This window comes from Stegastes partitus, unplaced genomic scaffold, assembly GCF_000690725.1.
Source record: "Stegastes partitus isolate 25-593 unplaced genomic scaffold, Stegastes_partitus-1.0.2 Scaffold545, whole genome shotgun sequence".
Taxonomy (NCBI): Eukaryota; Metazoa; Chordata; class Actinopteri; family Pomacentridae; genus Stegastes; species Stegastes partitus.
Genome location: NW_007578276.1, coordinates 52,933 through 76,258, shown reverse-complemented (window position 1 = coordinate 76,258; position 23,326 = coordinate 52,933). Strand labels below are relative to the sequence as shown.

Below are 23,326 nucleotides of genomic sequence, written 5' to 3'. Positions count from 1 at the left end.
AAATTCCGGGCTCGAAAAAGAGAGAGAGATCCGTGATCTGTGATTGAATCTCGACACAGAGTCATTAATTGTGTAATTAGACGTGATGTGTGGCAGGGGTTGAATCACATCAAAACATCAGTGTTCTCCGTGGTCAAAGCAGGCTGTAGAAAGAGGACGCTCCTGCAGGCTTCCAGACTGTGTGTGCCCTGAGGTAAACCCTGGTCTAGAAAGGGAATTTTAGAGTATGCGCTGCTGCTCAGCAGTTTGAGCAGGGCCCACTGAGGCCAGCGGAGAGTGCCACCAAAAAGGAAAAGCTGGCTCAAAGCCACTGACGTCATCTAAGCAAATCTGCTTCAGCACTGCAGCCATAAAATGACTGCCAGCTACCGAATGCACTTTGGCCCTGTCAACCACCTTAGTTAGTGCAACGCCGTTTTTTTTTTTTTTCCCCCTCCTTGTGCATACTCATGGAAGGCTGTGTTTAAGTCCACTTCCATTTTGCTCGAGCAGCAACGGCCTTTTTCATTCAAAAGGAACGAGTCACGTTTGAGCCTTCCCCCGGTTTTAAATAAAGCAGCAAATGATTGAGGTTGTCGAAGCCTTTTGAAGTCGCACCACTTTAATATTACAGCCTTATAATGTTTACCATATGGCAATCTCCATCTTTTGTTCTGGAAAAAAAAAGCAGCATTTAGACAGCATGATGTCTTAACCACTCATGATTGATGTGTAGGGCCTCAGAAGTTATTTAGACGCTGGGACACGTAGTTTTCCTCCTTTTCTAATTTAAAAAAAAAAATAAAAAAAGACAAATAAATGAGCTGCCTCGTGGACACACACACACACAGAGTCAAAAAGCAATATATATTCCATGAATCATTTGATGAGTCATTTTCTGAAACCACTATAAACATTTTAGGCGCTTAACCACAATGAAAGCAGGAAATCAACAACTTCCTCTCTCGCTGTGGACCATAGTAGTAGCGGCGGCGGTGGCGTTCGGCTTCTCGCTGGTGAAAGGAAATCCTTGGAGCAAAGGCACACAGTCACTTCATTTACTGAAACTGTGTATAATTTGTGGCTTGTATTCAAATGTGGGCTATTTAGTCTCTCTGGCACCGTATTCCCCTGTCACTGCTTGTAATAAATTCCCACGAGACCTTTCATCAATGCTCGCTGTATTGTTGTCGTGGCTGACACAGATCAGGCCCGGCTCTCCCTGCCCCGAAGGTGCCCCGGATTCAGCGGAGGCTCGGTGGATAGACTGCAGGGTGAGCTCCCGACATTAATATGCAGGCTGTGCCCGGTAAATTAGTTTGGAATCTGAGCCAGGACACTGCAATGGAGAGCTGTGTTGTCCAAACTTTTGTTTTTTTTCCTTCCCCTCAGTCTGTTGAATAGGTCCAAATAATTTTCAGCTGTAGGTTTATAATTACATCATCAACACGGGTTAGCGGTTTTTGTGCACAAACAATGCATCTTTCATTATCCCATTAGAGCATATGTAGTCTTAAAAGGATAAAGATGGCAATAGTCTAAATTTTGAGCCTCACAAAAAGCATGAAAAGAACAAAACCAATATGTATTAGCGGTGCATCTCTTACGCTCTCTCTCTCGTGGCTCTCAGCCCGAGGCTCATTGATTCCTGCTGAAGACGTGACTCTAAAAACCGGTCGCAGTTGTAATAATTGCACGTGGAAATAAAGGAACGTGTCACCTAATGCAACGGTGGGGCTCGCCGACAACAAAGAAGCCACATCAGGCTGCTTTTTTTTCCTCTATCATATCAAGGTGACTGACTTTCAGAGTAGCCGGCTGTTGGCTCCTGATGTGCAAAGTATGAAAGAGTCCACGTAGCGTTTTAGCTTAGCATCTTGATTTGATGACTGCATGGACGCCCGAAACAACTACAAAACCCGATTTTTGTTTGTCCTCTAAATGCTCTCATCTATGCATTATTTTTTTAGATTTAATGAATAAGTAAAAATAGTAGAGGAAAAAAGTCGTCTTTCTAATCCCACTGAAGAACCGTAACTCAGGAAGTGTTGCCCAAAACATTTCTAATTAATCCGTAGTTTGCTTATTTTGATGGATACCTGTGGGAATGCAGCGGCTTTAATAAGCTCAAACACACCGTTAGTGTTACATTTGCATTGTTCATCATTTAAATAGGATAATTTATGATGCGTACCACCTCTTATCTACTGCCTGCACTAGATTAAGGAAGCGTTATCTCCACAACCTTGCAGCTTTTAAGGTGAAACGTATGTCCAGTTTGTGCTGCACGTACAAATAAACAGATTAAAAATAAATCCTGGCACAGGGGTAGCGTCACATAGATGCCTTTGGTTGTCTGGTACGATGTCTGTATTATAGATATGCACCCAGAAATGAAATCATGTCGTACATACTTGGAAAGTTGTATAAGATAACCTGAAATCGCTTTTGATTTGGCTAATTTCACCAAACTATCAGGACGCTCTCCTTCTGACAGATGAGTCCAGTGAAGAAGGGAAAAGATATAAAACGACAGCAGCAGAGAAACGAGAACAAGTATATCGAGGGGGGGTAAATGATGGCCGAAGAAGCAGAGAGAGAGAGAAAAAAAGACAGAAATGAAAGTCAGTGTGAATTGGCAGCACCAAATGCAAATGGTGGCCTTCGTGCTCATCACTGTGATTTGTTTTTTCGTGCCCGTCCGCACGCGTCCTGAATGAGCCGGCAGCCAGCCCTCGGCCTGCTCCGCTCTCATAACTGTCAGGAGATCCTTTATCTGACGGACCTTTATTTACAGCTTTAATTTCCTGAGCTTTATGTGTTCCGCTCGCACTCTCCACGCCACTGTGACATGGGCGTATGCTGTCTGGAATGCGCTGCAAATTTTTGATAGGCAAATGTCCTCCGAGCTTTCATTACATTTCATGTTTGAATGATAAATTGTGTGTTTTTTTTATATATATATTTTGGTATTACTGGCAGAACAGGGATGCATCCTCACAAGGAAAAAAAGATTTTTGTCTCCTAGATTTATAGTCAATTTTCCCTCTATTATAGAAGTGGAAGACCTTTAGCTATGCCTCTTTTCTGGGCTCCTGACACATCTGATGTTGTCCAGATCATGTTGTTGTTGTTGTTGCTGCTGCTGCTGCTACCTGTTTCTCAGGCAGGTAGAGAGAGTTGCTTTGACAGAACCTGTAAATCAATCTCGAGCAAAGATTGATCCCACAGTGGCCTGATGGTTGCTGGGTAGTGGGGATGTGGGCCTCAGATTTGAGAGAGATGATATCAGACAGATTCACGGCACTTAAGCCTGCCGGTTCAAAGAGGCATGAAATAAACACTAGGCCATCGCCAATAACAGGAGCAGCATTAGCGAGCTTTCTAGCCTCGCCGGGACCTTTATTTGTGCTTCAAACCTGTAGATTTATTACAGGAAAATCCAACGCAGATGTTTTTTTAATATAATCATCATTCATCCCATTTTTTCCTTTAAATGAAATCGCGGCAGGTCGTTTGCTCTCAAAATGTTTGGACTCCTGTTTACCGCCGTTTGATTGGTTTTTAATTCACTTTAAGCAGCGGCCGCGTGCCTTAACTTCACTTTGAGTGGTAAAACTAAATAAACGCGGCATTGATTTTTGGTTTTTAATTTTTGTTTTGCATCTCAAGGTTCCTCAAATACCTGCCGTCAAAGACTTCATTCCACAAACATGCTTCTCTCGTGGTAATTAATTTTTAATTTTTTTTATTTTTTCAAAAGTGGAATTTCAGCAACGCCTGTCACTCTTAAGTGTTCGCGGTTGCTTACACGTTTGCCCTGAAATGGAATAATTTTGACGTCGCCGTTGTAATTATGCAAAAGGCCAGGCTGTGTCTTTACAGCGCGTTAAAAATGTTGAGTTTTGAAATCACACGGTAATTATAGTTTTACACACTGTGGCCTTAGCTACTGCGGGCCATTATGGGGTGCACAAAAGTCATTCACAGAATCATTATTGCACCCTCTGAGATAACAGCACAAAAGAACTCCACATGGAAAATTACATTTGAGACCTCTCATCTGCTATTTCATTACCTTGCTCTGTCTGATGGGTGAAATGGGTTCTCTTAATTTAAGGAGCCGGATTCCAGCTTGGTGAGTGGTTTATGTAATCTCACGGTAAGTGTAATTTCCCATAATTCCATGTCACACCTACTACTCCTGCTTAGCTACCGCATTCACTTATTGCATCCGCGGGGCCCGTCTTTACCCCCGCATCTCACAAATAAGACCATTTCTATGGTGTACACCCTGCAAAGACAGAAGTATGCAATTATTTGTGAGCCACAAGTGTTTCTATGGGTGACATTCATACCTTCCTTTGACAGATGTAATTAGTCTGCAGGTTCTGAGGCACTAAGAGACCGTCTTCTTTGACAGCTGCTATTTCATTCACATGTTTCACACAGCCAAAGCATCTAATTGATGTAGTTTCTTTGCATCCAGTTGATGCTGAGAAACTCATCTATTGGGGGGAAGAAGACTTTTTTTTTTTTAATCTGGTAATACTTCAGACAAACTCCATATCATAGAGTTATCAGTTTAATAGATTAATATATATGTTTGGGTTTCTGTTGATGCATAGCTGTGCTCCTCAGCTCTTCTTAAATGCAAACACACATTTTTTCCTGACATTATTCTGGATTATTTTGAAAGATTTGCATCAACCAGAGCTGAATGAATGGACTCTTCTGTTCTGGGGCAGATCTATATTGCAGCATAATGAAATTCTAGCAGCGTAGTAAACATCTAATGTCCAATATGTGGCTTTAATTCACAAGCAGGTGTACAGATGTAGTGTTTAAATATATTTGTTCAACTGTTTTGGAATGTTTTTTCCCCCTAATATATCACATTGACGATGATTCTTTTGTGGCCGATCGATGACAAAGACCAGGAGCAGCATCCATTCATTCATCCATCCATCCATTCATTCATTCATTCAGTCGTTTGACCATCATTTAATATTAATACAGCTTCACGTAACCCTCCTGAAGGAAAGTTTCCACGATCACAAATATTTTAGAATTATATAATGTCTGTTGACCGTTAACAAGCATTGCTTAAATCCTTCGATAAATTATTTACGGATGCTAAATTGTTGCATTAGCTCGCACCCATGTTTTATTCATGTTCATATAAATTATTAGTTTGCCTCCTCTTCCAAACATCTGTCATTTGCAGCCACCAAGTTAAGGTGGAAGTAAGTTTTTTTTCTCTTTTCCTTCTAAATGATTGTGTTGCCGGAGCTTTGTGGCGTTCTCACGGAGTTTAAGAAAAGCACCGAGGTGAAGATGGGAGTCCAACCTTGACGAGGTTGTAAAAGAGATCTCAATGGGACTTGCTGATAAAGTGAAATATTGAAATGATAACAATGACGGATGATTTGATTTCAAGACAACAAACAGCTCGGATGACAAAGGAGCAGGTGGAAGAAGCAGGAGGGGGGAGACGTGACAAAGGCATACCATCGGCATCTCAAGGATTTGCGATGCTTTTATAAAAAAAAAAAAAAAAAAAACCCGTAAAGGACCAGTTTGTGAAAGGCAGTTTTTCAGAACCTTTTGAAATCAAAGTCAGTCGTTCTGCATGGAAATGCGCGTTACGACGGCGCAGGACGGCTTCGAGAAAGGTTAGAAACTGGTGACTTGTTTCAGAACCTCTGCAACTTCTAGAACTTCACATTTTGTGATCTTTAAAGAAAGTTGAAAGTCACTGTTTGTTGTTTCAGTTCCCCTCAGACATCCATAGGACACATTCGATAACATATAAGAGAATTGTTTGTAGAGTGATTTGTAGTAAAAATAAATATAAAACATGTTAGTTTGTGAAGTGAGAGCAGCTTTGGATTTTATTCTTATTTAGCGGTGGGTCAGTTAATTGATGAAGCATCTCTTAGTGGGATTGTTTTAACGAGGGCGACGAGGTTCATTCTTATTTTTCTGACTTAGTTTGACTTTTGTTCTTTACTCCACATAGTTTAACTTTAATATGTTTGCAGTTCAGCCTCGTGCTAGTTCAGACTCATCATATAGAAACAGGACACGGGGAGGTTTTTTTTTCTTTTCTGTTTGACATGTTTTCATTTTTACTTCACTGACATGACGAGTGCCACAGGATAACACTTGGAGTTGACCTAATTTCCAACCTATTTGTTTAAAAATGTGTTTAACAGTTACTCAGTCAGAGGAGCAACATCGATTATTGATGCATAACCGTGTAAACGAAGCTTTAATCTGAATAAAAGTAGAGGTAAAGGTAGAAGGTATCACTGTGCGATACCTGATTATAACTGGTAAATTGCAAGATTCACACATTTAGCAAACATAAGCAACAGTGGTGCTATTGTTTGTTTTGTGGTGCAATGTTTGGAGGAACGCCATAAAGTCTGCTCAAAGTATAAGAGAAGGATCTACGAAACATAAATGATGAACCAGCATTAGACTTATCGTGAAGCTGTAACGTTTGTTTTTATCTGAATGAGTTTTTAAAAAAGTTGCGCAGAACGATTTATTAGGCTTATGAGGGTTTACTGGCCTTTCATTAATTCGGTGTTTTGGACAAAACCAGGCGAGCGTTTTCCTCCTCATTTTTTTGAGACGAACATGGAATCTGGATGTGATTATGAGCGCAGTTCATCATTGGGTTGGGATGAGAGGAGCACATCCACAGAGAGAGTCGCAGCCTTTTAGCGGTCGAAACGGGAATGTTTCCCCTCCCTCATCAGTTTGTGAGTCGGTTCTGCAGCGTCAGCAGTCAGCACACAAAAACGGAATTCAGTAAAAGCTCTCTCTGCTCACTGGGAGTTTTTTTTTTTCTTTCCCCAACAGCTTGCTCCCATCCCCCCCTTTCCCCCTCACGAACTGACATGCTGGAAGAAACATATGCTACTATTCCCACTTCCTGACAGCTTGTGCTGCTTGAATAGGATCTTGCTCAGGGAGGAAGCAGTTGTCTGGAAAGAGCGGAGAGATTAAGTACGGAAAGAAACCCCGATGAATTGTTAATAGACAAAGTATAGCACAGAAGCAGTTTGTTGTGAATTTAAGTCGGTGGGAGAGTGACACAAACGTATGGAAAGTTCAGTCTGTTCTTGTGTTTGGTCTCGAGTTCATGAAGGAAAAAGTTTAAAGTAGAGCTCACGTGTTACTGAATGCTGGTCTGACTTTGTTGTGAGGCGATATCTGGATTTAACACTGGATTTATTCAATCACTACATATGATATCTATATATTGTGCATACAGACACACACGAAGCCGAGAAAAACATTTCAGTTCTCGCAGTAGAAGTGGAAGCATCCGAAGGTGTAGGCATTGATCTGAAAGACGCAAACCTGCTTCGTGCAACCCGTCGGTTTAATTCCTCTTCACCTGTTGGTCGCAGGAGAACTATACCAACATCATCGATCCCACGGCAGCTCGTGACCTCCAGCTTTCATCTCTGTGACTTTAGAAGATCGTACTCTTCCATGCTCTCCAAAACTTTTCTTCTTCCACCGAATCTTGTTTATGCAGTTTTGTCATGCCTGTTTGTGTACGCTGTGTTTGACTTGATTGCTGCAACACTTTCCAAGTGTTAACGCATCTGGAACTGGCAACTTCTGGGAGATGATTCTTTTCTTTTCTTTTCTTTTCTTTCCCCCTCCAGTATAATAATACTTGTTCCCTTGCAAAGCCTTAATTTATAGTCACCACAACTGCGCTGGCATGGATGTGTACAAACACAACTGCACGCTCGATTGCTGGTTTTGTCTGTTTTTGGACGTTCTCCACCTCTTAAGCCGCACGATCTCCCAGACAAATCTGACAAGGATAAAGTCAACACGATGTCTGTTGTCGCTGTCCGCACTCGACGTACAACATCCTTTATGTTATTTGTCTTATTCATCCGTGTTATTAAATTCTTTCAAAGTCCTGGTTCAGGCTAACGCAGCCTGTTTTCCATTCATAAAGACTGATTGAAGATCCGCCGGTGCACTGATCGAGTCATGATCTGGTAGTGTGTGTAGCAGTGATTTCCCATATCGTGTGTGACAGTACGGGTTTTACGTATAGCGACGTAGCCCTCGGTGTGTTTGCTGCAGAGTCACCCGGAGCTCTCTGGTCTCGTCAGCTGCTGCGATGAGACTTTCTCTCTTTCTGTGTGAGCAGCTTGGCTCCGGCTTCTCTGCGATGCTCGAGTGTCTGGTTTCTTTATGCCGTCACAGTGTGCGATGGCTGCGGCCGACTGGTGACGTGGGCGCTACAGATTAGTGGCCACGCTGCCTTTTTTTAAACTTCTTTCATTTACGCCGCGTAGTCTTGTTGAATGTGAACAAGAAGAAGAAGAAACTAAAAACTGCCAACTGCAATCTCAGTCTTCCTGAAGACTTTGAGATCTTTGCTGGAGTGTCCCTCAGCAGCAGCAGCAGCGGTAATAAAGGATGTCACGACTTTCTTGCTTTACTTTACGCGCTGACTTCTGGCACAATACTTGTTATAGCTTGTAGAAATGTGTACAACTAAAATCCCACGGGTCCAAAATAAGGGTAGAATATTAGTTTGACTATTTAACTCTTCGGCTCTAAACAGATTTTACATGAAGGTCCGAAGTCTGAAGCATCCATCTGACGTCTAAACGAGTTCTGAACGCAGCCGTTCGCTCTGTGTCACGTCATTTAATAAGTGGGAAGCGCATGAGACGAGATGTTCAGTCGTTTAAAGCCATAGCATCCATTGTAAATCAAGTCAACAACATTCTTGGCGATGTCCGAGCTTGTTTGGCTGCCGCCGCTCCATATTGTGCTCTCAGCTAACAGTGTGCGCTGTGTTGTACTCTTGGAAGCGGCTCTCTGCTGTTCTGTTGTGGTAGTGACGACTGGGTTTTGTTTGTTTATTTGGGAATTCCAGGTCTCTCCCTAGTCTGCTCCAGGCTTTAGCTTGGAGAGCCCAACCGCCACGATTGATCCCAGCAGCTGGAGCGGCAGCGAGAGCCCTGCCGAGGACATGGAGAGGATGAGCGACTCGGCAGACAAGCCCGTGGACAATGATGCCGAGGGGGTGTGGAGCCCTGACATTGAACAGAGCTTCCAGGAGGCCCTGGCCATCTATCCTCCCTGTGGGCGCAGGAAGATCATTCTCTCTGATGAGGGAAAGATGTATGGTGAGTACAGTTTGTGTGTGTGTGTGAAGTGTGTGTTTTAACCCGAGCTGTACCTGTGTTTATGTATGTTTGTTTAAAAAGCCGAAAGAGTGGGAACAGTTTGGGACACAGTGGAGAGCGGCTCACGTCCGTCCTGTTTAGCTTAGCATAAAGACTGGGGAAACAGGTAGCATTGCTCATGTCATATCTCATTTGGTCAACTGAGAAATAAAAGTGTGTTGGACCATTTTTGGCCTCCACGGATTAATGGCACCTTCCTAAGAAATACAGCAGCACAGGAGCCTTGTTCAGACCACAACCTGTTGAGTGTTTGTGTGGATTCACTTCACGTTCAACGGCAAAAAATAAATCAATAAGGGTATCGCTAAAAAGTTGAACTGTTCCTTTAAAACGTGCATCGACGCATGGGCCGCGCCGAGTAATGTGATATTATAGGACCGTTATGTTGACCGTGCAGCCGCCACTCTGGTTCACAGAAGTGCAAGTTTATAAGTAAAGCAGCATGAACTATTAGTCAGTAGCAGATGGTACTGTGGCTGCCACCAGCTGTGCCCCCTCTCCTCCCTCCACTTCCCCCCCATTCCTGGCTGGGTGATGTCATGGAAAGAGGGAATATTTTCTCTCTGTGGTGTTGGACCGTCTCACAGCCTGTCAGTGTCAAGTGAAAGCAGAAAGCCCCTCAGAGCATTCGCTTGCAGCTGTCATGTGACCCCTCCGGCCAAACAAAATGTAAATTCTAGGAGTTGCAGCGAAGCCCCTCAGTTGCCACTACAAAGATGTGGGCTCAGACAACAGGACCCTCCCCGACGTCTCTTCCTCCAATTTCCCCGTGGCCATACAGAGCGGGGCTGCCAGAGAAGCTGCCCCTCTGCAGCAGATTAAAGCGTGAAAATCCGTTTTTTCTACAGTTATAAATGAGCAATGCTAAGTGCAGGGCTCCCACTCCCACTCAGCGGGTATTCTCAATGTGATACGAACATCCAGCTTCCTGTTAAACTGTGACTGTAAATTATTTTAATATATCATTTTGATAAGTGTGGACCAAATTCTGTGACTCATACTTGTTGATTCACATTAAATATGAAACTAGAGGAGCTTAAATCCAAGTTTTCTTGAAAATTAAACTAGATAGATAAAGAGGAGTTATTGTAACTGGATGGGATTTAACATAAACTGAAGCCAAATGAAATCCACTGAAAGCTGCTTAATAGCCTCAAATCAAAAGGAACTATTCACAGGGTTGTCCTTCAAGTTTTCATCTCTTCAACTCTAAAAATATCGTCACTTAAGATAGATTAAACGGTAACAAACCAAAAGAAATGTTTTGTTTTTGTGGTGTTGAATCTGCCTTAAAATCTGCTGAAGAGACAACTGCAGGGTTGAATGGAGGTTTGTCTGGCCAGATGTGCTCTGTATCCGGTTACAGATGTCTCACCAGTAGCTGAGTCTCTGGTCCGACTGAATGAGAATCTCAGACGCAGGAGTGAAATGGTTTTCGTACATCCTTATGTGTAGAAACGGCAGAGGAACGATGCTCGGATGTTGTAGGATTAATGCCGCAAAACCTGTTGATTTAAAGAAAACGTTTTTTCAAGATTAAAGGCACAATTGTGGTTGCAGCACTCCTTCTTAACACGTCAGAGTTTGGTGGGACTGTAACAGATTGCTATCGGACTTGTGTATGGGTGCTGCTTCTAGGGACAGTGCTTGTTGTTCAGCCCTGCAACTGTTCCTGCATTTCAGTGCCAATCCCATCATGCCATGAACTGTGACAATTCCCCAAACCCGGGAAGGTGCCATGGGGGTCTGTCTTAAAGACAAAAAGGAACCATGTTTTAATTTGAATAGACCGAGCCGAGGTTTCTGGTTAGTGTATGTGAAACCGGATGTGAAATGAGTTTATGAAAGTTATACAGCGGCCATATTCATAAACAGTCAGACGTAGTAGGGCGCTGCTATATGGTAGCATCAGGACGCCGCTGATTCACGCAAAGGTTTGTAGCTGTAGATGTTTAACACGATGAATCCTGGCCAGTAACACCGCTGATGTGGGGAGCATCCAGTTTATTTTTCTCTCTGTTAAAAATTGCAGTGAAGTCGGTGATTTGAATCTTATGAAGCTGGAATTACGCCGTATTCCCTGTTTCTCTTATTCCTCTGACATATTTGTGAGCAAATGTCAAAGCAATCTTACTGTTTGTGACTTCTGCCTGTTTCCAAGTGTTGCTCCATGTCTGCTATCTGAAGGACAATATCATGCAACAGAGCCACAACGTTCAAGCATTTGTTTTCTTCTGACATATTCTGGGTCCAGACCTCTAAACATGTCGGGTGTTTCAGGTTTTTCAGGTTTTGTTTTTTTGTGTTTGGGGCACGCTAACATGAAGGTAGAACAGTACGCTTCCTTTTCCCCCCAAAACATCAGCTGCAGGCTACATGAAGCTGATAGAATATTAAATCAAAAGGTGCATCACTGTTGAATCTGCATGTGTATTATTACCAGCTTATGTGCACATTGTTTGCATCACAAGACGAGCAGAAGCGAGAAATCAGCTGTGAAAATATTTAAATCAAAATGCAGACCAATGACTACGATCAAGAACGGCCACTAAAAGTTGAGTAACTTAACAAAATTGCAGCACCTCCAAAGTTCAAAGATGGCAGCCATGGCTAACCAGCTAACAGGCTAACAGGCTAGCAAGCGCTCTGTCTGCTGCCTGACTGAGTGAATCTGGTGAGCCCCCAGTTCTATAGGTTACGAGTCTGTGAGAGAGCTGGGATTAGCATCGGCTTAGTTACACAAGTTTGTCTGGGTTTATAGCACTGAACAGGCTGGTGCACACAGTTAGGTACCAGTATGATGTCATCTTGATTCCTGTACAGAACCAGCAACACTTTGTTCTGCTCTGTTTACATTGTTTTGTTATTCTCACATTGGGGAACGTTTTCTCCGTCCTCACCACACTGTTGTTTTCAGATGGTATAAATGAATTTTGTTATGAAAGGCATTCATAATTGTAAAAAAAACACACAAAATCTGACTCTGGGTCTTAGATTGAGGTATTTTGCTTAATTTAACCCGTCATAGATTAACTCACGGATGAATGTTTGTTTTTTTTTCTTCCATGCAGCTGTATGGATGTTCTGTACAGTCGTACATGTTTGCACATGCTCTGTGTCTTGTTTTATCTTTTATATACACACACACGCTAACACATGTTGAAACTATCCAAAAGGTTTATGCAGTAGGAATCTGCTTATATAATTTACCCAGAACAGGATGTGTATCAGACATTTATTTTCTGATTTTTAAAGCTTATTTTTAGTGATGCGCGATATTAAAATTTCTGGCCGATACCCCAAAACCAGATTTCTGATATCGCCGATAACCGATATCACAGATATCACAGATATCACCGATGTCGATATTCAATTTTTGTTCACAATTAAATTTTGTGTTAGTAAGCATTGTGAGAAAACTATTCAAAAGAATCCCAAATTAGTAGGACTGGGCCGAATAGCAATTTCTGTTCTCCAGATATTCGGCCCCAATTAATGACGAATATCCCGAGTATTGAGCATTCGGTCCGATGGGGCAGCAGTAAGCGGGTGTTTCCGCCATCAGTGGCAGTGGCAGAGATCAAAATTGATATCCCGATTCCAGCACAGTGAACGAATGAACGAACGAACAAACGGCTATTCGGCTATTTGGATCCAGCTCTACAAATTAGACCACACAGTCTTCTTTATTACGTAGCAAAAGTAAAACATATTTAAGTCCAGGACCATTTAAGTAAAAACAGCTGTGAAATAGCAGCAACATCAAACGTAGAGACGAAGGCGCTGATGTCAGACAATCGTCGGTTTTTCACATCGACTAAATTTGTTCATCTGACCGATACCGATATATCGGAAAAAACACTAATATCGGCCGATACCGATGTGGTCGTCGATATATCGTGCATCCCTTTTGCATTATTTTTCATTAATGTAAATGTCAGACTATAATCATTAATTAGAAATGTAGAAATCTAGATCTAGATTTTTTACAATAAAACCATCTACTGCTACTCTGAACCATCTACACATACATTTCTGGAGCTCAGTCCTCTTTTAGAAGCAACACAGCTCTAAAGTTTTCAGGTCAATAAGAGCAAACTTTACAGACTCATAAACGGACTCGAGTATAAAGCTGCACATTGTTGTTGGTCATCGCATTCAGATGCTACCGCTGCCAGCGCAGACGGCCAATAACGTGTAGTGCAGCTGGTTGCCAGATCAGCAGGGCGGGTAATTCCCAATACCCTGGTTTTTCACACTTCATTGAAATAGTTCTTAATAATATTATCATAAAAGCATCATAATAGCCTTGCAGAAAACAGCCACACCTGGCAGATCTGCACAGACTGGCAGCACTGGAATGTTTTAAGATATAACATTAGATTGGTACAAATATAAGTAGAGATAACTGACCGCCATCTTTACCAAAGCTACACCTGGGAGAACCAATACCAATCTCACACTTATTGTGTTCGCTGTGGGGTGCAGGATACAAGACGTGTTGTTAGAGGAAAGAATAAAACAGTGAAATGTATGAAGGCAGCTTTACTATTTAGAGAACTCAACTGGAAAATGCTATATGAAACCCAAACTCCTATAAATGGCGTGTGAATGTCTTAAATCGTTGTTTTTGCAGCGCTCCTTGGAATGCCGTCAAAGATAAGAGACCAGTGAATGATCCATGCTGCAACAAGGGGTTGATTCATTTTAAAAATCCAGTGATTTGTTTTATTACGAAGGGAAAGGTTCAACTAACCGCCATGAGGTTGATATAACGCTGTCGTCTGCGTCCATAGGGTGTATAGCAGACACAGACAGACACCAAACAAAACCTCTCATGGCATCTGAGATGAAAGCTGGCTACAAGGAGACAGGTATTTTGTAGTTAAGAGACCCTGGGGATGGCATACTGTTCCATACACAGAGCTCATCACAAGAGGAGCTGCCCTGAGTGCCCTTAAGCCCTTTGTTATCCTGGGGTAGAGTGCAGTTAATTAGCAACAGTCTCTATAGCAACTGTGTTGCGGTACAAAACAATTTCTAATTTCTGCTTCTTAGCTTATTGTGGTGTTTACCTGAAGTGTTTCGGATGTGCTGAGACCGGTGTTGACTGGCGCTGTGCCCATTCTCTGAAGCTAATTGCAGCTGCGATTGGAAGACACTACATCTGCATAGACGGTATCAGCGGCACTTGCCGTGGCCCCAGAGTTTACTTTGGAGCATATTTTAAAAAGTAAAGGGAAATAGAGGGCATTGGCCCCTAGCCAAAGGCCTGAGACTCTACACTTGCATAATTCACCTGCTGTGCTAGGCTGCATTCATTTATCCCAGAAATAGAGTTGATAAATGAAACAACACGCTTCACTCAAATTGTATGTTTATTCATTGAGTTATGTATTTGCTCTACCCAGCAAGCTAAATGACATTGGTGAATTTTTCTCAGTTACTGTTGGGAAAAAAAAGGAAGAACTGACTGAATTTTATTCCATCTACTGACAAATAAATATGCTAATACATGGTCTACTTGTAAGCAATACTGCATCCGTACGGGTTTGGGCTGGTGAGGAGGCTGCTGCTGATGTATATAACGCTGAAGAGACGTTTGATGGTTCTGGTGGAGACATAATCACATCATCATCATCTACGTTTGAATCTGAACTACATTTCATTCCCCGTTTATTGCATCTAACTGCTTTTGACAAGAAGTGACGTAAACACCATTTATTTTACAAATTCATACAAAAGAACAAATAAATAAATCAACAAACAACCAAAGCCCATACATGTTGTAATGTTCTGGTTGTAGACGGACCGCTGGACGCTGTGCCTCCATCTGCATGTGTCTTTTGATGTAAAGCTTTTCCTATTACCATTCTACTGTTTGCTCTGCCATCTCGTCACTGATCCAGCCCAGACCCCTCCTGTGGGAACTAAGTGGCACTTGGTTTGCAGAGATGCCAAGGATGAGTTAGATATAATGAGCAGACCTGGCTTGCCCCCGATGGCCCAGCACTGTGCTCCTCTGGGGCTCGTCTCATCGGGCCGAGTATGCTCTGAGACAGAGCGAGCGGACCTGATCCTCCCCGCTGGGCGGATAATGAGGAATTCTGGGATCAGCTCAGGCTCCCTGAGTCACCTGCATTCACTCAGAATGGAGTGTGAGGAACTTCATTGCAGGAGAGGCATCACACACCTCCAGAATAATCCCTCATTTGTTCCCCTGCCATTGTCAGTGTAAGACTACCGTGTTTTCACACACATGGTAGTGAAAAAAGTCCAATTATGTTATGTCTTCCTCAAAAGGAGTAACTGTTGAAAGTGTAAATAGCATTGATGCAGGTATGATGAGGGAAGGGAAGAAGTCATTTTGAATTTAGAGATGATTCAAGATTTTAATGATGGGTTGTGACAAACTGGTTATTTATTCATCACGGATCACTGTGGAGTTGTATACTTCTTTCAGCCCGGCGCGGCGACAGGAAGCAAACATGCACCCACCTCTGATGCTTCGACAGGCACGAATCTGCCGGGTTCTGTGACTAGACAGAAGGAAAACACGTTAGACGTAGCTCTGCGCAACAGGTTTTTATTCTACGGATGGAAATTTTAGTTGATGTTTAATTAGCTGGCTAATCTAAAAAGGGTGTAGAGAGGGGCTACGAGGGGGGACGGCATGTTTTGAGCAAATGTAAATCTACGTAGTTCTGCCTTTGTGGACGCTGCAGACTTGAAGAGATTAGCCAGTCAAAGCAGTTTCATATGACTGACCGGTACGGGTTGAAAGGGTTGGTGTCGGAGAGGCAGGAGCAGTCCATCACATCGACATCTCGTCTCCGCAACAGTGTGAAATACTCTTTAATTTGTACAGTTGACTCGCTGTTTTATGCGATCCTTGTGTGTGTGTGTGCGTCTCAACAAGCCTTTTTGTGACGGTCCATCTGCACATGTTGTTTTTCTCTGTAAACGAGGTGCTCACATGGGTCTAGTATGCCCAGTAGACACGAGTCTTTGGACAACAGCTGACTGGGAAACAGACAGCAGATGATTTAGGTTTATTTAAACTGTACACGTTTTGTTTTTTTTTCTACATATCTGTAGCTTGTAATTCATTAGCGTTTCTATGGCTCTGAGAATGTGCAATTAATGAGCCCCGGCCCCAAAATGGATCTACGTTTAGAGTTCCCCCCCGTTGCTGAGCAGCAGAATTGATTCTGAAGTGCATATTATTTTTGTTGCAGCCTGCTCAGGGGGGGCAGATTTCAGCTCCGTCCATGTTGTGGTGACCAAGCATAGCAGGTTGTGACTTGTGTGAGATTCCAGTCTCCTGCCCTGCACGGCCTCATGTTGTCAGGGGGTCCGTGGCTAACGGGGCGTCGTAGCACAGACGGAGGAGATCGAGGTGTAAGCAGGAGATGTTATGGGGGAGAGGGTCCGATGCAGGAAAAAAAAAAAGTTGAATTTCTGGAGCATTCTGCACAATACAATTCAGTTATTTGAAAATAGAGCAGGTCTGTATGCAGGGAGTTCATGCAGCACCTCTCCCCAGTAGAGCACAATGTTTTCACCATCATCCTAAACTTGTTGCTAAATGCATTCATTTCAGTTGTGCAGAAATCCAATCCCAGCAGCCTGTAGATTCGTAGAGCGTGTGCACTCCCAGATCTGCATTGGCAAGAGGCTAAACAAACGGATCCATGAGACTCGGTTTGAGATGTTCTGACTGTGCGTGTGGAAGTGTTTGCACTAAATGGTTAGATAGCAGGCTGTGGCTGTGTGCCTGCCTGAATCAGGAGTACACGGGGTGTGTCCCTGCTCTGAGGTCTGTGTGAGGCCCTCTGAGCCAGGCTTCTGGTTTCAGGTTGCATGTTCCCAATTGGCTGCTTTTGTTTGACTAAAACACAGTGAGACTCCGGGCTTCTTAAAGATGCAGTGTCACTTTTTCTTTTCTTTTTTTGTGTGTGTGTGCTCTTCTTCAAGAAAAATCATCTGTTTCATGCTGATTACATCATATCCCATTGATGAAACACTTTTATTCTGATGGGATCATCTCACACTGATGGGACCATTTTGTATAATCAACATATGAATGGAATCTGAATGCCACTGTTGTGCTCTCATCCCGAGCACAGGGACGACACTCCAGCGCTAACACAGACTGTCATCTCTCTCTTTGCTGTTAGCGGATCGGAGAAAGGTCTCCCTGAGCAGCATTCCTGGCGATGAAAGAAAACCGGACCATAAAATGATCATGCCTAAAGCCGAGCGTGTTTATTGTGTTGCTGGATTATTTCCATTCGGCGCCGCGCTCTTCAACAAAACTTGGGTTAAAATTTAACTTTGAGTCAAGGCCCCTCCGGCTTGTGCTCGTGATTACAAAATAGCGTGAAAAAAAAAAAAACACATAAGAGCCAATCATGACCACAAAGTTTGACTTTTCATTTATACATATTGGTCACAGCCAACATGCCTTCCTTTGTGCTCAGATGCTGAATTGATCCTGAGAGATTGAAAATATTGATTTGACTCAGTGTCTTACTTTGCTGTGGAGAAGAGGGGGTGGGGGTGGGCAGTGCACCTTCCTGACTGTTAGTGCCATGTTCACACATTGGACTTGCCACACAGCCAGTTCCTCGGGAGACTCATAATTACAGCCGTCCTTTCAGATTAGTCCAGCAGCCTGTCCAACTGTGGCTTCGCTCCCTGGTCATTTATTTCATCCCTTTCCCTCTCCTGAGAGGCAGACCTCAACACAATGACCAGTCCAGCCTCTACAATAATGTATGTGATGATAAACACAGTGGCTCCTAATTGATAGAGTGATTCAGACAAGGGCTGGCTGTGCAAATTGGTCCCCCGTGAGTATATTGCACAGAGTTGGGACTAGCAGGTTTCAGCTCTGGCCTTGTTTGCGAGGCGCAGAGCGGCGAGAGAGGAAATAGAATGGGCTGGACCTGCTGAGTGATAAAGAGACTGTCTTTATGTCTGAATACAGGCACAGTTCAGCAGAGGTTGGCTGCTGTAATCCCCTCAGTGTCTCCAGGAAGGCTCAGGTTAGTGACCTGCTGCTTTGTGATGTCTTGTAAGATTTTGAGAGAACACCTCACCTTTAATCCCCCACTGCTCAGCTAACACATTAGCTCAACCGCTCCTGACCCAGCCCCTGCAATAAAGCCTTTTATCTAGCTCAATAAGGTCATTTGAAGTTAAGTATTGATTTCTTTTGGTGTGCAGAGAAAAATGGATTTTTAAAGAGCTGTTAATTACAGCTGCACACTGCATTATAAAGAGAGCTTAATTTTCCTGACTGGATTTTTTTTTTCTTTCACTTAGAATCATTCGTTTAAAGTCCAAACATCTGTAATGTCGGTTGGTAGCGTAGGACATGCATGGTGCATTAGTTTTTTTCTTTACAGCTGATCAGAATTATGCTCTGTGGTGTATCTGAGCACAGACATAAAATGATATAATTAGAAAAGGGCTCCATGTTGCAGAGAAAGCTCGCGACACTTCTGTGTTCTTAACCAGCTCAGTATTATTAGATCAAAAGACATCAGCCTTCTGTGGGAATAAAAGCACGCATGACAAAGAATAAAAACCTTCAGCAGCGCTTCAATGTATGACAAATGTCCTTATCAAAAGTACAAAATAGATTTACACAAAAGGGAAAACCCGCTCAGTGTTTTTTTTTACCTCCATCCATCTCCAGCTCAGAAATTCTCAGGCTTTGAAGTAAATGAACTGCTCTTAATTGTAGGCTTTCTTGTTTTTACGTCTCTGCTTTTCTTGTCTAAATGAGGACTGAATGGAGTCGTTTCCGGTGGATATGGGAGGAACACCCATGTGCATGCGAGGCCGGAGCCGAGAGAGAGCGACTCGGAGAGTTTTTACGAGACATTAAAAAGACTGCAGCGTGTAAATTAGAGCATGTTAAGAGATCGCCGTAATAATCACCTTCCAGCGAATCGAGAAAGTGTAAAAATTCTCAAAGGACAATAAACATACGTTGCACATTGTATTTACGTTTGTCACATTCACATGAGCAGTGGCTGAATCAACAGTCAGTTTGTGAGAAGGTGAAGCTTGAAGCATTTTAGCCTGCAGGCATTGGGATGGTTTGTGTATGTGTGAGAGATGAAGAGCGTGTAGGAGGAGGAGGAGGAAGGATTTCTATTGTGTCTCGGAGAATAGCAGTAGTTTTTGTGATCACTGTGGCGTCACGGATGCAACGTCTAGCCTTGAAGTCTCTCTTACGGACCCACACTTCCAGCGCGGAGGGCCCGACAGTATGGGAAGTTAAAGCACTTGCACCGAGCAGCTGGGAGTCAGATGTTACGATCAGCAGACGTTACCTCCTGACTTCCACTGGAGATGGAGGGAGCTCCGGACCTGGGTTATTATATCGGACAAAAACAGACGTGTAAATGCTGGTGCCTTCCCTCGGAAACACCTGCAGGCGTTTTATATTTAGTCGTAATTGTTTAAGCTTACACGACTGACATATTGTGTTGTCGCCGTGTCTATTCTTGTGGAATTATTCACCGCACAGGTTGTCGGCGCCGTCTCTGACCTCTCAGCCAGGGATAACATAATGCTAAACCGATAGCACGCTGTTCTCTCTGCAAAAAAAGGGCCGCTGTCAATTTTTTTTTTCTTCTTCTTTGAAGCCACAAGTCACAGATTCTGCTTCACTTGGCAAGCGGTGGTTTTCCATTGATATTTCAAGTAAAAGGCTTCCTTCCCGTGCCTTCTATTCCCAAAACCTGGGACGAATGCCTTCATATTGTTGGTTTAGTCTATTGTGATGCTAATGTCTGCCTGAGACCCTTGAGTCATCTATCACGGATGACAGGAAAGCTGGGGCCATTGTGTTGGCCCACTGCACTCTCACACACTTACACACACACACACACACACACACACACACACACACACAAAGAAACAAGCACGACTGGGCAGTGGTCTACATAAGTAATCCAATACAAAGGCTTGTACCAACAAACTAAATCAAATGTTTAGTAAAATTGAAAAATAATCTCGCAGAAAGATTCCTCAGGTCAAGAAGTATTTCGACCAGTTGAAGGCTTCAGCAATTATTTTCAATCGCCCCGTCGCAGAGTTCTTGTTGATGTAATCAGATATCTTGTTTTGATCGACCAACGGTCCAAAAAAAACCCCCAAAAATAGTCGGTTTACAATATGAAACGAGGAGGAACAGATTTTACTTCACGCTGGAGAAACTGACACCACCAACAAGCATTTCTACATTTTTCTGCTTTTTTTTTTTTGATGAATAGTTTCATCTTTAAACTGTTGTTGAAAATCACTTATCAGACTGTAAGTTTGGAGAGATCAGCGGGATGTTTTCAGTCAAAAGCAACAATCGTATAAAGAGAGAAGCAACACGTTTTGACATTTAGGACACCGTAGATAAATACTCGTCTGATTAAATCAATATTTCAGCTGCTTACTTTAGAATGAGTGTAGTTTAGGATTAGGACATGCATCTAAGATTCATTTGGCTAGCTTGATTGAAAACATGCAACACAGTTTTTCTTCGTTAACGCCAATCATCAGTCAAATAACCCACAAAATATCCTTTTTACAACAACAGAAAGACAAATGCCATCCAATTGACACTGTCCAAATAATAAAAGTCTATAATCTGTTGTCTTATTATCGTACCTCTTTATTATTTCCAGCGTTTAGTATTCTCGCTGTTTAATATAAGAAGCGATCATGAGAAGCTGAAGCGTTTTAATGAAAGCTTAACGATGTCCGTCCCCTCCATGCCGGACAGCTTCACATCGTCGCTCTCTGCACACACACAGAGAGAAAGTCGAGCGGTAGAAGCCACACACATGCAGGCAATCTGCCGACTGATTCTGGGCCAGGCCGGCGCTGTCTCATGGCAGAGTGCTGGGCCAGATGTGACTGTGGTTGTGCCTGCATTAGAAGAAAAAAAGAAAAAAAAGCTGCTGTTACAGGAAATGGATGCTTTTAAAAAGAGGAAAAGGGAAAAAAAAACAAAACTCAGGCAGAGCAGTAAACTATTGTTCTTGCCACTCAGGGCAGTTAAATAGTTTAATATGACATTACTTAAATTAGCTCCAGTGTTTATGTTACACGGGTTCATAAAGGCTTTGGCGTTGAATTCAGTGACCAGACTTTGTGTTTGCATACCGGTGGAAGTTAAACACGGCTTTGTTTGTGATTACCGCTCGTGGAAATCTAGACCAGAGATAATGAATTTATGGAGTGAACATGACCGGTACCGCTCCTATTTCATTCTATATTAATTAAAGTGGAACAATCAACCGCTTCAGATTATAACTTAACACTAAGACGCATTTTCTAAAAACGCTATTAAAGCTGGAAGTCCTTCAGTATCTAATGGCTGCAGAGTCACATGTGACATGTTTGATGTTTAAGTTAAATTATTCAGGACTTTCCGTACGTAATATGTGTAAAGTATTTGTTGGTATTCATTATAGACTTTTATGCTATCTTAAGTAAATGTTCTGATAACATATTTTGGTTCCAAATGCGCGACAAATGTTCAAAATAAATCTTCAAAAATAAAACAACACCTGTCACCTGAACCAAATGGCCTGAACAGTCCTGAACAGAGTTAAACTACAGGAATATTAATCACAAGCTCTCACCTGGATTAAAGGAGAAAATAATCAGCGAGTTAACTGGTTCTGAATATATTTGTTAGCCCCAATCCTTTGTATTTTTAACCACATTTTATTATCTAGTGGTGTTTTGTTTTTTTGTTTTTTTTTTAACATGTATTTCTCTTTAAATTTAAACATTAATGACCAAATAAATATCAGTCAAAGTCTAGAAAACCTCTCTGTAGGTGTCATGTATGAATATTTTAATAGTTTAATACCCAAAAACTAATATCTTAAGTGGCAAAAGTTCAGATAAACGAACAAATAGAGCGTACACAATGTACATAACGTGCACACATTTGGGAAAGGAAACGTGTGCTCCTACTGGGACAGCTGAGTTTCAGGTCTTTAAAATATATACAGTTAAGTTGATTTTCATTATAATTAAAGAGCAGTCCAGACTCATAATTAACAGGTTGAAATCCACGACAGGAATACCAGGCTATGCTCGTTTCTTCGCCGGGAAAAACCTTAACAAATGTAAAATATGTACATAAACTACAATTCTCACTTATCGGAAAGTCTCTGTAGATTTGGTTTTCCACTGCAAGGCTCTTAACATCAACACGGTGATGAGAGAATATCTGTAAAAAAAATAAATAACATAAAATAATGTGACAAGAAAGCCGTGCAGCAGCTCTAATGGCTTTTACATCTGAAGTGACTAATGCTTGAACACGGTTATTCTAGAATCCAAGGGTATAAATGCATTTTACACATAACTACACTGAAGCACACCTTTATGAGTACAGAAGATAATTAGTCCTTTTTTTTTTTTCCTCTCCATCTGGTTTTGACTAGAGCTGGTAGTGAAAAGAAAGAACGTGTGAACTGCGTGAACCGATTCTATATGTGTCCAAAAGCTGGTTTCATTAAACCACAGATGTGTTTTGTTTGTGTGTGCGTCCCAGAAGTGTGAATGATAATTAAAATGACACGTAGAATGTAAAAAGACGGTCTGAGATAAGTGACGTTGTTCAGGTCGCCGTGTTGTAGCTGCGATAACCGGCAACTGTGGATGTCACAGCAAGCCGTTATAGTTCCACCAAATACTAATTAGAACCAAAGCAATCAGCCAGTTGATTTATAATCTGACAGGAAACTAATCTGTCACTATTTCACATCCTATATTTGGGTTTTTACTCCTTGTTCTCGTAGATTAATCGTAGCAGCTGGACTTGCTTGAGTTCCTTGAAGACGTTCCACCTCTCATCCAAGAGTCTGACTGACTAGTTGGGACTTCCAGATACTTCTATCCTTAAGGAGCCATTAACACCTGAGATTGGTTCCCTAACGAACCCCACTGGGGCACTAACGACTCACATGATGAGGGGGAGGAGCAACAAACCCCCAAAATCTCAGGTGTTAATGGCTCCAGTCGTGACTCGATAATCCGACACTAAATGTAAAACCTTCTTTTATGTC

The 23,326-nt window shown here is 42.4% G+C and overlaps 1 protein-coding gene across 1 annotated transcript in view; it reads left to right on the top strand.

Annotated features, from left to right (window-relative positions):
* The window catches only part of tead1b (TEA domain family member 1b), a 54,943-nt gene that overhangs the window by 3,069 nt on the left and 28,548 nt on the right, over positions 1-23,326 (top strand). The window contains exon 2 of the mRNA XM_008288193.1: positions 8,912-9,164. Coding sequence (XP_008286415.1) covers positions 9,008-9,164 — 157 coding nt within the window. The 5' untranslated portion in view covers positions 8,912-9,007. The remainder of the gene's footprint in view (positions 1-8,911; positions 9,165-23,326) is intronic.